Source organism: Meles meles, chromosome 3 (assembly GCF_922984935.1).
Source record: "Meles meles chromosome 3, mMelMel3.1 paternal haplotype, whole genome shotgun sequence".
Classification (NCBI taxonomy): Eukaryota; Metazoa; Chordata; class Mammalia; order Carnivora; family Mustelidae; genus Meles; species Meles meles.
The window spans coordinates 109,226,492-109,240,362 of NC_060068.1; the positions used below are offsets into that span (position 1 = coordinate 109,226,492).

General features: G+C 48.7%; 1 protein-coding gene across 1 annotated transcript in view; it reads left to right on the top strand.

Moving 5' to 3' along the window:
• The window catches only part of TRPC7 (transient receptor potential cation channel subfamily C member 7), a 150,315-nt gene that overhangs the window by 114,644 nt on the left and 21,800 nt on the right, over positions 1–13,871 (top strand). Inside the window, exons 6-7 of the mRNA XM_046000290.1 lie at positions 951–1,184; positions 5,125–5,389. Of these exons, the coding sequence (XP_045856246.1) occupies positions 951–1,184; positions 5,125–5,389 (499 nt within the window). The remainder of the gene's footprint in view (positions 1–950; positions 1,185–5,124; positions 5,390–13,871) is intronic.

The following is a 13,871-nucleotide window of genomic DNA, read 5'->3' on the forward strand; positions in this document are numbered from 1 at the left end:
AGCAAAACAGTGCAAATCATACATAAGCCACATATCCAACTTTCCAGCAGCCTTACAATAAAAATGGTATTTTATTTAACCCAATTTATCTAAAATATTATCACTTCAACATGTGATTGATATAAAAAAACTGAGATTTTTACTTTTTTTTTTTTAAGTCCTTGATACCTAGTATTTGGTATGTTACACTTACACAGAGCCTCTCATTCAAATGGCCACATTTCAAGGGCTCCATATCCACATGTGACTAGTGGCCACCAAACTAGCAGTGCAGGTACAGATGGATACATACCCAACTGTTACTCTAGGTCACCTCTCAAGGCTGGTTTAGAGGTGGGGTGGGGCAACTAGCAACATATTGTTTACATGCCTCTAGATTATTCAGTAAGTAGCAATTAAGACTGTAGGTATTTAAAATCCAGGAAGTTACTTTAAAAAATTGAGAAACAACTCAAAATGAATGCTCACTGAAACAATCACAGAAACATATAAAAGTGTTCCAATGTGGGAGTTAGGAGAACGGGTTTCCAGGTCTTCAGTGGGACCTGCAGAAAGCCCTTTCCCCCCGGACCTCAGTTTCCTTGCATTTCATTTAGAATGGGAGGAGTCCTTAAAACCCTCTCAGTTCTTAAAATGCACAAATACGGGACCCTCTGTTTCTCCTGTATTACCTCCAAGAATCTAAGAAAGGATGAGAATTCTCTCCTCACCTCTGGAGATGGTATACCCGTAAGCGGAGGGCAGGTGACAAGTCTTCCGGCGGTCTGAGAACCTCCTGTTTCTAAATCTGCCTTTGAAAAAGACACGTTTCCGTTCGCGGCTGGCTACGAACGTTCTCAGTTCTCAGGAGCTCCCACGTACATTCGTACCCTGGTTCCCTCCGTGACGCGCTGTGGTCACAAACGCCCAGGGAACTGGAAAATGAGCCTGAGCTTCTCACTCTCCCGCAGGAATGATTTGGTCCGAATGCAAGGAAATCTGGGAGGAGGGGCCGCGCGAGTACGTGCTGCACCTGTGGAACCTGCTGGATTTCGGGATGCTGTCCATCTTCGTGGCGTCCTTCACCGCCAGGTTCATGGCCTTCCTGAAGGCCAGCGAGGCCCAGCTGTATGTGGACCAGCACGTGCAGGACGACACGCTGCACAATGTCTCACTTCCGCCGGAAGTGGCCTACTTCACTTACGGTGAGTTGAAGGGCGCTGCAGCACCGCGTGGCGCCCCGCCCTCCTGGGGCGTGGCCATGGGTCCGTCGCACCACTCCACCTGCAGGTCCCTCTCCAAAGAGGTCCTGCTCTGGGCTGCACAGCCAGCTTCATAAAGCGTGGAATTAGGGACTCTAAGAAATGAATTTTGTGTATGTGCTTAGAAGGATGGATTTGTTTTGGAAAGGTTCTTGGAACGTTTCTGGGAGGTTTTTTGTTTTTTTAAACAAAGATCTCTTTTTCTGATAGATTTTATTTATTTATAAGAGAGAGAGGGCACAAGCAGGGGGGATGGCAGGCAGAGGGTGAAGTATGCTCCCCGCTGAGCAAGGAGCCTGATGTGGGACTCCAGGACCTGGGATCATGACCTGAGCCAAAGGCAGATGTTAAATTGACTGAGCCACCCAGGCATCCACAAAGATCTTATTTCTGATGTGAATCCAGGAGCACTAAGAGGAAATGTAGAGATGAAAGAAATGTGCTTCTATACTGGATCCCTGCATTTTGTGCAAAGATGGGCCCTGATTCCCCCATTCAAAAGTTCTTTTCTCATGGCCAAAGTAGTTTTTTGGAGATACATTAATTCTTTCAAACCACAAGACCATACAGTATGAGGTAGTAGATTGAAATTTTAGGAAGAGTAAGAGTTGTAGCATCCATTTATGAAGGACTTACTAGATGCCGGGAACTGTATAGACATATGCCATAAACTCCAGTCCTTACAAAAGGCCCACAAAAAGGGGTCTTTTCTGTCCCTATTTTACAGATAATGAATGGGTTTCCATGGCAGGGCTCACAATGTTCTCAGAAATATAGGAATGCCTTGGGTAGCAAGGGATCCTGGCCCAACATGAATTGAAAACCATGCAGAATGGCACAGTGCTTATGTCCCCAGTCTTTGGAGTCACACCTGGATTCAAACCCTACTTCTATAACTTACTCTGGGTTTGCCTAACTTTTTGGAGCCTTTATTTTCTCACACATAAAACCAGGATAATACCCAAGTCAAAAAGTTTCTTTTACGGATTAAATAAGATAGTGCATATGAATTTTGCACCGTGCTCTGAAAATATTAAGTGTTCACTAAATGGTAACACTTATTATCAATACTACCTATTGCTTCATTTTCCTGCTCTAGCATTGTACTTTCTGTTCTAAAAGGGAAGAAGATACAGATCTCTTTTATTGTTACCAATAAACTAGCTGGACACTTACTAGGCATTTATTAATGACCGCTGCTCCATCATGAAGGGTTTGAGTGTCAAAAGTCCCTGTTAGATGGCTCCAGGAGTCACATGGCTCCTGCGACGTCAGAATGTTCATGGTCAGGAGAAGCAGTGAGCTGCCAAGGGCTGGCCATTTAACATGGCAGTTGAGTGCTATCCATATTCTATATAGGTCACGTCACATGTAAATGTGGTAAGGACACAGCTCCTGAGAAACGAGGAATCTTTTAGTATTACAAACCATTCGCTCTTTTTTCATTGGTTTAGCAAATTCAGATTTGTTAAAGGCCAAGTGGGTTTGTGTATTTTCCTCTCTGAGCCGTTCAGGGTTCATCAATGAAGAGATGAGAGAATCTTGATACTAAATTGGATAATTTTCTTAATGCCCTGATTTGGCCTGCAGTATTGTCCACTTGTGACTTCTGTTCCTATTAAGGATTGTGTTAAAGTCTCACCAACTGCAAAGTATTGCACAGTGTTGCCCTTGCTTTGAGGTTCGCCCTGTGCTCTTGGAAATCTTTTGGCTCAGATAGGTGGCTTATGTTCCAGTTGCGGGGCAAGCGCGCCCCCTGGTGACCATCCAGGCCGTGGTGCCTTCCAACCTCTACAGCTCCAAACAGGCAGATTCCAGTTTTCCACGTTGGGATAGGGCAATTTTTCTCATGGAAAGAGCTCCAAAAAGAAGAAAATCCCTTTGTCTGAATCATCACACTGCTCTTTGTTTTTACACCCATCGTAACTCTGACAAACCAGTGCAAGTAGAACACTTTTTCACTAGAAGTCCTGGCCTGGCCACCAGGGTCCAAGAACAGCTAATCTATCTTTCTAGATAATAGAAGTGGCTTTATTATGACAGCTGAGGTTTAACATGGTAAGTTATACGAGGGGGGAAAAAAGAAATTCCTTTTTGGTGTCTCTTTGCAGAAGCCAATTCTTATTTCATATTACCCTAATGTGTGATTTATCCTTGGAGGGTGACGGATATATTGGAAAAACATAATTTGTTCTCCTTACTTGTCTTTCCTGGACTTCTGAGTTATGATCTTGATGAGAACATAGAGTCTATAATTTTATTGTATTTCCAAATGTAATTTAGAACACACTACATGAAACCTTGTAGCAAAGAGAGGCCTGGCTTCCCTTACTAAAGGTTTCTTGCTGCTCTTTGTTATTATAATTGTTTAACACAGTCTAGTCTTGAAAATAAAGGATAAAATCCCTCCTCCATCTCCCTAGGGGTGCCGAGAATTGCTATGTCATCTCCTTGCTATCTGCATTTACCTGGCTTTGAAAAGGACCCCATGCCCCTAATCCAATCTTGAAAATGGCAATAATAAGATCTACTCTCCGGGACTGTCGCTAGAGTTACAGCTAATGTACGTGTAAGGGCTAATTTCAGTTTCTCAATGCTTCTCAATTTAAGTTTCACTTAGCATTTCTCAACAGGGAGACTCTTGGCTTTTTCAGCAGAGCAGTTTTCATGGTATGGGTCTGTCCGGAGCATTGCAGGGTATTAGCATCTCAGTAATAGTCCTGCCCCAGCGCTGTGACAACAGCAGATACCCACATACAGTCCCCGAGGATAAAGATGGTGCCCTCGCCAGAGAAGACCTGTGTGTCCTGACACGTAGCAGGAGCCTCATTAGCGATAGATGCCATTCCTGGTGCCATAGGAACACTTCACAGCTTTGTTCTGCCACAGAAATATACTCCAGGCAGATCAGACCCTCCCCAGAGAGTCCAGAGCAGAAAACTCCAGAGCCCAAGACAGGTCCCAAGACTCTTGCCATCTGGAACAGGGCTGTCATGGCAAACCTGGATGACCGGTCACCATATTGGAGACCTTCGCTCAAACCCAGAGCAACACTTCCAGACACATGCTGCCTGAGAAACAAAACCCTAGAGCATTTTCTCAGGGAAGACGCTTCAGATTCCTGGCCCTGTGTGGGCTCGTGTGTTCTGATTTGTGGCCCATCCAAACCTGTGGTATTTCAGTCAGGCATGTAACAAACATTTAGCAACACCTGCTGTGTGCCAGCGCCTAGGCTAAGCACTTTAGGTACAGAGTCATATTTCACCCTCACGACAGCTCTGTGAGATTGATTATATTATCCCCAGTTTACAAATGGAGAAAATCTGGTTCTAAAAGGTTAATTGACTTGGTCGGGATCATAGAGCCTTGGAGTAAAAAGGCCACTGTCAAGCCTGGGTCTGTCCGACTCCGAGTCCATGCTCCTCCCCACTGCTTCCCCGTGATGCTTCCCCAGGGGATGGGGCAGCCTCTGCTGGTGGAGCCCAAACATGGGCAAGGAGGGCAGAATAGTGAGCAGCATGGAAAGTTCCATGACAAAGGGTGCACACAGGATACTGCAGGAGCAAAGAGAGGAATGGGGAGCCTGTCCCCGGTTGTGGGAGTCACAGAAGGCTTCCTAAGAGAGCTGACACCTGACCCAAGTCTTAAAGCATGAGTGGGAATGAAGTGGCCTTGAAGTGAGGGAAGGGTGTTCCCAGCAGATGGGCCAACACATTCCCAGAGGGAGGGTGATCCCAGTGTATTGGGATCAACTTAGAGACAAGGGCAGGAAAGGCCATGATGAGGTCAGACACCTCGAAAGATACCTGCTTTCTCTGCCAGAGACAAGTCAGCACAACAGACTCTGTTGCCCCGGTGAGTAACCCAGCTTGTTTTCTTTCAGCCAGGGACAAGTGGTGGCCTTCAGACCCTCAGATCATATCAGAAGGGCTGTATGCGATTGCTGTCGTGCTCAGCTTCTCTCGAATCGCGTACATCCTGCCAGCCAACGAAAGTTTTGGACCTCTGCAGATCTCCCTGGGGAGGACCGTGAAAGATATCTTCAAGTTCATGGTCATTTTCATCATGGTATTTGTGGCCTTCATGATTGGGATGTTCAATCTCTACTCCTACTACCGAGGTGCGAAGTACAACCCAGCCTTTACAACGTGAGTACCCCCAGGGCTCTCCTCAGAGGGTCTCCCTGGGCTCCCCGGGAATCCTTAGGAGTCTCTGGCAGGTGGCTCCTTACAGAGACTCATGTTTCCTCGGTATTTCTACAAGTTCAGGCAACTTTCTTTAAGGGTGGCTTAGAGTTCAGGTTCTGGACGTGAAAGAATCCAATTTTTAAGCTGTATTAGATCTTCAATTCTTTTGCCACTTAGAGGCTGTGCCGCCATGAGCAAGTTCCTTAACTTCTCTGAGCTTTCATTTCCTTATCTTTAAAATGAGGATAAAAATAATACCTGCTTAATGGGGATAGTATGAAGATGCAGGGAGATGATACAGTGGCCACATGGTATGCTCTCAGTACACAAAAGGAATTATTACTATTATCACTGCGTTCACCTGTGCTACCTAGAAAACAGAGCCCTGAGCAACTGTCACACACCAACACTTTACAGGAGAAAGGCAGCTGCAATCCAAATGCAGTAAGACTGAAGGAGAAAGGAAAGTGAAGAGGAGGAGGGCACACAGATAAGGGTGCTGACCCAGCCACCATCTATCAGAATGCACAACTTGGTCATGACACACTCTCTGGGGAGATTATACAGAAACACTACATCTCCAAATAGCCCATCAGAATGAGAAATAGACAATTTATCAGCCAGAGCCTTCCCATCTGCAGTCTTCCATTAATCAGACTCACTCCAGAGGACATGAACTCCCCTACCCCTCCAGGGCAGCCCTGGGGGAGCCAGAGCCACATAGCATGAGAGGGAGGCGTGCAAGTGTACGCAGGTCAGCAGCTCTGTATGCCCAGCTGGGCAAGCCGGCTCCAGGGCTGGGCACTGAGCAAGTCTGGCAGCGTCATGTGGTTCAGCAGCAGAGGAGAAGGCTTGGGCAGGGAGGCAAGAGGCACGTGTGCAAGCCCGAAGCAAGGTACTGTCGAGCCAACCAACCTTAGGGTCCAGAAGTAGCTGCCGCATGCTGAGCAAGACAGGTGCCATACCTTCCACGTGGAGATGGTACTGGAGTACACTGAGCCTGTGTCCATGCAGACCCAGGGCTCCTCCCAGGTGTGGGGGATGCCACACGATGTCCTGGAGGGTCGTCAGTGGCACTGAGCAGTGGTCTAGGAGCAGAGTCAGGCAGACCTGAGCTTCCATCCTGACACAGGTGTTTACTGGCTGATGACCTTATGCCAGGTCACTTGATTTATCCATGCCTCTCTGTCCTCACCTGTAAAATGGAAATGACTCCCTGCCTTGTTCATAAATGCCCTTAGGAATAAATAAGAGGTTATGTAAGGGCTAACACGATATTTCCAGCCTAGGTCCTTCTCCTGCCTTCCCAGACTCAGAACTCCTCCCTGCCTTCTTGAAGGTCCCACCCAGAATCTTGAGGGAAGGACGGTCACATCTCCAGGCACATGACTCCAGCTGGGACCTGCAGGGCTAGTACTCCTGACCTGGAGCCCCAGGAACCCTGAGGGGCCTAGGATTTGTTTCTTAACAGGTGTGAATGGCTGAGCCCAGACACACAGGTTTCCTGAGCAATTCCCAGCTCACTAAATTTTTCAGGAATGTGAATGACAGAAGGAACAGGAGAAACAAAGCCGGTTCAAGGCGGTAGGGTCAACGTTGGACTGGGAATCTGACCATGTGAACCTGGGCTCCATCTCTCTTGGCCTGGGTGTTCTGTGCAATTTCTCTCCCTGCTCCTCACAGGGAGCCTGCCCTACAGGAAGGCTGCTCAGAACATCAGTGTCAGGACACAGGAGAAAATGAAAAGGGTCACGATTTAAGAGCAGGGCTGACTTGGCCATAATTCTCAGCTGGATACAGCTAACCTATACAGTGACGCTTCGGGATCAGGAAAAGCCATGGGGGGAGCATGTGGATGGCTCAGTTAAGTATCTGCCTTATATATCAGTTAAGTTTCAGTTGTTAAGTATCTGCCTTCAGCTCGGGTCATGATCCCAAGGTCCTAGGATCCAGCCCTGCATGGGTCTCCCTGCTCAGCAGGAAGCCTGCTTCTTCTTCTCCCACTCCCCCTGCTTGTGTTCCCTCTCTTGCTGTCTCTCTCTGTCAGATAAATAAATAAAGTATTAAAAAAAAAAAAAAAAAACAGGGGGAAAGAGGAAAGCAGAAGACAGGGGCAATACAGTTGGCTTGTCCCAAGTCCTGGGAACGACACGGAGACCTTCTAGACAGAAAGGACTCAACCAAAGAGGACCCAGGTGTCCCAGGATGGGTAAGGAAAGAAAAGGTGTGGGGGCAGTGAGTACAGTAGAGAAAGGATGGGATATTTATGGCCTTGGCAGTTCCTAAAATGGGACGTGCAGCAGCAAGACGGTGTGATTGGACAGGGAAACAGTCAATAGAGCAGTGAGGTGTGGAGGAAAGAATGGATTTTTGTAAATGTCATCTTTTACCTTTTGACTGCTCCCTGGAGCAGGTCCCCCTAGGAGATCTTTGATCAGCAGGAAGCCATGTTAGGGTAAATGAGATGTGTGCTCTAGGGGACTCGGAACTATTCTGCATGTCAGCTACACTGATGATAAAATCGAATGACCCCACCCCCACCCCCCTCAGGAGAACGTTTTCTTCAGAGCAACCCATCTCCCATCTCCAGGCTGCCCTGCCAAGCTTGGGATTTTCCCTCTGGCCTTCCTACGGGGGAGGGGGGCTTCTCTCCTGTGGAATTTTGAGCCTGTAGGGTAAGATGGGTGCCCTGTCTGTTTCTACGGAGTCAGAAGATTCAGTCCTCCAGAAGGGAAATTTGGGCTAGAGCACATGGCAAGTATCCTCCCCTGAACCCCACACCTGTCATGTTGAAGGGCAGCTGGTGTCCTAAAGGCTGTTCCAGAGGCCCATTCGAAAGTCAGCTGTTAGGAACTAAAAGACTGCTGCCCCTGAAGACCCCTGCTCACCCAGGGGCAGTGCAGTTACCGTTCAGATCGCAAAAGCCAGTCCCACCTGAATCCCACCAAGTTACAGTGTTATCCCCAAAGAGAGGGGTAGGGACATTCTGGGACCAAAGGAAAGAGAGGAAAAGTCTCTCTACCAACTGCAGACCCTCAGCCCTCAGCCCAGCCCAGCTCTGACCCCCAACATGTTCCAGTTCTTCCCTCCCCAACCCAAATTCCCATTCCCTCCATCCAGCAGACCAGTGAGAGGATTACAAGAAAACAGACAGATTGAACTAATTCTGCCCAAGTATAAACAAACACACGGGATGAACAGACTTAACTGAGATCAGGGTTTCTCCAATCACACCAGACTCATCTGGGAAAATGGCTAAACTGGGGACTTCTCAGGCCTCACCCTCTAGAGAGTCTGATTTCAATAATTAGGGTAGGGCCCGGAAGTCTGGATGAACAAGCCACTTGGGGGGTGCTCTGCGAAGGTGGTCCTAGGTCTAGACAGCAACCTAGACTGATGCTATCCAACCTCATCGGAGAGAAAGAGGCCACTCTCAGCTATGCACATTTCAGAGACAAAGGGCTTGTTCACCCAGTGGAGTGTCTTCCTAGTAGACTTCTGGCTCTGCAGGTGGGATTTGCCTTTGTAAGTTCAAGTCAGAACAGGTAGCCAGATCCAGCATCGAGCGAGCTCCGGACAGTCAGAGTCTGTGAACAGTTCCCAACTTGTCAGCCTCCGTCCACTTCAGAACCAAGGGTGCTCTCGAAGATCTGGGTTATTTTTTCCAGCCGCTGTGCCGGGGGGTGGCTGAAGGAGGGCAGGGATGTGAGTGCCTGGGTCATTGGCTGGTGAGCTGGGCCTGTCTGGGCATGACAGATTGTGCACCTGCTGGCAGCTCATTATCCCCAAGTAGCTTCTGTGAGAAACTGCAAATGTCCGAAGGGGAGGGAGAGACGGCGCTCAGACAAGTTTTATGCTCTCAGAGTACAGAATCAAAGTATCCCACGACAGGGGTCAGGAAGCGGAGAGAAAGCGGAGCAAGATGCCATCCAGACACTGCTCTTTCTTGAAGAAATTCTTTAAGAGAAGTTTTTGATTCTGGAAATTTTGATTCTAGGAATTTTGTTCACATTAGGAACGTATCTTTGACTTTGTCGTGGAAGTCTATAGACAAAGAGGATTTGCCTTTTGAGGGGGTTGCTTGGGGATTTTCAGCCTAGAAACTCATGAGAACCGTAGGGTCCTAGCACTGTGGTTACGGTGTTAGAAAAAGAGAGACAGGGGAGACGGGGTTGGCTCCATCGGCTGGGTGTTCGACTCTTGATCTCAGCTCAAGTCTTGATCTCAGAGTCATGAGTTCAGGCCCCCCAATGGGCTCTGTGCTAGGCATGGAGACTACTTTAGAAAAAAAGAAAAAGAGAGAGACAACAAATCCTCGGCTTGTGGATGAAATGCAGCTTGGGATGAATGTGTACAAAGGGGGCAGCCTTCCCTCTACTCTGATGGTGACCACGGCAGGACAGGTGCACAGAGAAGAACGGGAGGGAATAGGGCCAAGGAGGTGACCAGATTGGGGACGTGAAGGGCTTTCTGACACCACTCACCACTCACAATGGGCTCCTGGTCTCGCCCTTTGGGTGAACTTGGCCTCCCCTACTTCATTCTGACTGGACAGTAAATGGGGGGGCCTGCCTCCCCAAAAATGAGCCAGCCAGCCTTTTCCGCTAGGCTGTTGTGGAGTCAGCTTCACAGCACCGCTGGGTTGAGACTTTTCTAATCAAAAATAATACCTCTCCTAAGGTTATTCTGTCTCCCTAGGAATCATTTTAATGGAAGGAGCTTCAGCAGTGCTAAGCAAAACTTGAAGCTTCCATTTTCCATGACAGTTATGGAAAATTTGCACGTTCTATAAAGGGCGAGACTCATTTGGCCACCAGGAGCAGGAGGCGCTGATTCAGCCCCCCCCCGCACCGCAAAGCCACAGAAAAGCCAGCTCCTCCTTCCCATGAATCTGGGTGGGGTGGGGGGCACTGGGGCAGGGGGAGAAGCTCTGGCAGGCCTGCCCACACATGGCCCAGTGATGCTGTCTCACCCTGTTGTTGAACAACTCCTTGAACACACACGTGATCTGCTCTCTCACTGACTCCTCCAAACCGTGGAATGACAGATATCCACCACCAGAAAGCTAAGACTCGGAGAGATACTAGGCTGGCCCAAATCCCAGAGCCAAGGAGGGGATTTGAACCCAGATCTGCATGACTCCTCTCCTCCACATTTTGACCCGCAATTCCCAAGAGTGGGATCCCCACTCCCACAGCAAAGCCTCCACTCTAAAACGGAGGGGGCGGGGGTCTCTTGAAAAGTTGGGTCACTTTATTGGGGCACAAAATTCTAAAGAAGAGCATGCTGAATTCAGATGTGGTTATCACTGAGAACCTGACGGCTCTACGTACCTTGTCTCTAAATACGCAGCCCGAGCTTGTCCCCTGGGTAAGGTAGGTTTCTATCCCAAAGTGTGCTCATTTGATTGACAGCTACACAAAGCGGAGTTCTGTGTTTGCCCTGGGGTCACAGGGATTGATTGATAAGACAGTCCTCTTCTCCCTGAGGAGCTTGTAGACAAGTGGGGGATTCGGAAACACATAGCCTCAGTTGTTACACCACGGGATCATCATCAGCGGGAACTGCGGCAGCACGGTGAGGAAGAAGCACTGAACGCCGACTGGCAGAGTCAGGGAAGGCTTCATGGAGGAGGTGGCCATGGAGGGTCTTGGAGGATGACTCGGAGAGTATTCTAGCCTGCACAGGGGGTAAAGGACCAGAGGATTTTTGGAGAATGGCCGGTAAGCAGGAGTTTGGGGGAAAGAGGGAAGATTATTTAAGGTAACCCAAGAGGATCCAGATTCTGAAGGGTGTTAGGGTCCTGAGAGGGAGTTAGAGTCTCTGCTAAGACCTTTTTAAAAGAAAGAAGATCTGCCTTTGGGGAGTGTGCTGGGGCAACTGTGTGAAGGATGGACTGGAAAGGGTGGGAGGGGAAGCCCCAGCTCGGGATTTTATCGTGACTAAAGCCAGTCACAGCCTCTCCCCTCATGGAACTAGCAGACTGGTTGGGAAGACAGATGTTAATCAAAAAAATCATAGGAACGAGGGTATGTTTATAAACTGAGATGTTCTGAAAGAAGGGAACTTGAGAGAAAGGCAGCTCCCAAGAGTGGGGAACGTGGTCTGTTGAGTGGCTGGGAGAGGGAGCCACATGAGAGAGGACAGGATCCCGAGGAGTGGCAATGGGATGGAGAAGGGACCCCGAGGAGGATGGAGTGGAGATGTGGTGACTGACTGATGTGGGGGTTGAGAGGGAAGGAGGATGTTTTTGGGCTTTTGACATTGGGAAGGCCCCAGAAGGATCTGGGAGAGACCATCTGGAGGAACATATGATGTGAAGAAAGCCCAGGCCCTTGGTGATTCAGGGGAGACAGTGGAGCTTTAACCTTCCGCAGGACCCCTGTGCAGCAGAGCTAAAGGCAAACACTCAGATTCAGGTTCACACTCGGTGTCTTGGGTGAAGTTCGTGTCCTACAGGCTGGAGCAACCACAGGGTCTTGAGAAGGAAGACCCCCTGCTTAGCACCGGGGGCCAAGCAGACACTTGCCAAAGGAACAACATAGGCTCTTCAGCTATAAATGCCATATCGTGCTTTGCAAACAAAAGATTCTGAAATTTCCCTGGCCTGTGGAAGAAAAAAAAGGAAATAAGTGAGACAGATGAGCCATAAGAGGCCCAAGGCATTGCTAAAGGAGTGACGAGTCAGGGGGGCGTCCTGACAGCCAAGAGCCATATTGCCAAGAAGGATCTGGCGGCAGAGGAGGGCCAGGGCTGCGGAGTCTGATCCCATTGCCAGCCCTAGTAAAACTCACTATAACCGAGGGCTAGGTAAGAGAAACCGAGGAAAGGTCACACTGTGGCATGGCAAGACCACGGCTGACTACCATGTTCTTGGGGCAGAACACGCTGCCTGTGTCTGTCAGTGGGAACCGGGAGTGGAATAAGCCTACAGGGCTTCAGAGGGGAAAGATTCTTCTGGGTCCATGTTGAAATCTGGGCATCTCTGATACAGAAGGGTTACAACGTAGTTACTGCATCTTGAAAGTTAGAATTTTGCCTTTCATCATTTAAATGCAAGCTAGGTATAAGGATCTGGGGGAATAAGGGAGCTTATTACGGCCGCTGTCATGAGGAGACAGTAGCAGGAAGGTCCTTATACATGGCGGAGCAGGCAGCCACAGTCACTGAAGGGGGTCCGGCTCAGGCTCAGAGAGTCCGGGCATCTGGAAATGATCATTGTGTGTCAAAAAAGGCATTTGAGTCTAACGTACATCCTCATCTTGGCATAATTCTCCAGGAAGTGATAAAAATATAGCTCTTTTCCTGGACTAGTTCAGAAGAATGATTATGCCTGTTACAGCAGGCATTCCACTATCATATAATGTATATTTATGCCCTTTCCTCATGTTATTCATGACATAAAAATTTAAAAGCCTGGTACCTTTAAGCTTCTGCAACAGGCCGAGCGCACACAATTCAACAACAGCTTGATGGTACCCAGAAAACGTGTTCTCTTCGATGATGTTTTCACAGCACACTTCCAGGCCCTTCCCTGCGTCCTCCATCTTGTTCTCAGACTGATTGTTGCCACCTTCATGGGGAGAAAGCCCTACCTTTTTATCAATAACATTCCATTCTAGGATGGAAATGGGGTCAGACTGTCCTTCTTCAAAGTGACAGAATGATGGGAGACCAGGCTGTTCAGGGTTAGCTCTAGAAATGTTATCACAAGTATAGTTCTTGGGCAGGCCTGAAGCCAGCCGGCTAAGACCAAGTCACCTTGTGCCTCAGTTTCTCAGGATTCAATCCATCACTGACCAAAAATGGGTCCCTATTTTTGATCAGTCCCTGATCAAAAACTGAGTCCCTACTACCAGCCAGGCACTATCCATCACCAATGACAGAGCCGTGTGCCAGTCAGCAGGCCCGGCCCTCATGCAGGTCACACTCCTCTGCGAACAGAAAAAGAGGGACAAGAGGCCAAAGATAGTTTAAAGAACTAAACAAAGAGACAGAGGTCATTATAGATGAAGTGCTAGGGAAGAAATAAAAACACTGAGTAGAAGAGTAATAAGGGAGGCCTCCTTCAGCCAGGATGTCAGACAGGAGATGACCTGAGCTGGTGACAGTCAAGTTTACCCCCAGTGCATGAGGAGGCTGAGGCAGGCGGCCACAGGGAGACAACGGGGAAAGGGCCCTCCAGGCTGAGGAAGTGCTCAGATGTGGCAGTCTGGAGCTAGTGTGAGGGGGGGTGGGGGGTCAGGAGTCTGACTAGGAGGGGCCCTGAGGCCTCCCAGATGACAGGAGAGACTGTCAGCCCTGGGAAAGCCACTCAAGGAGAGGGCCAAGGTCTGACTGCTTTTTTCAAAGGGTTATGCTGAGAGTGGACTGTAGGCCACGAGAGCCGTTCGGCCTGACCCTGGGGCCTCCTGCAATTCAGAAAGAAAGACAAAACTAATGC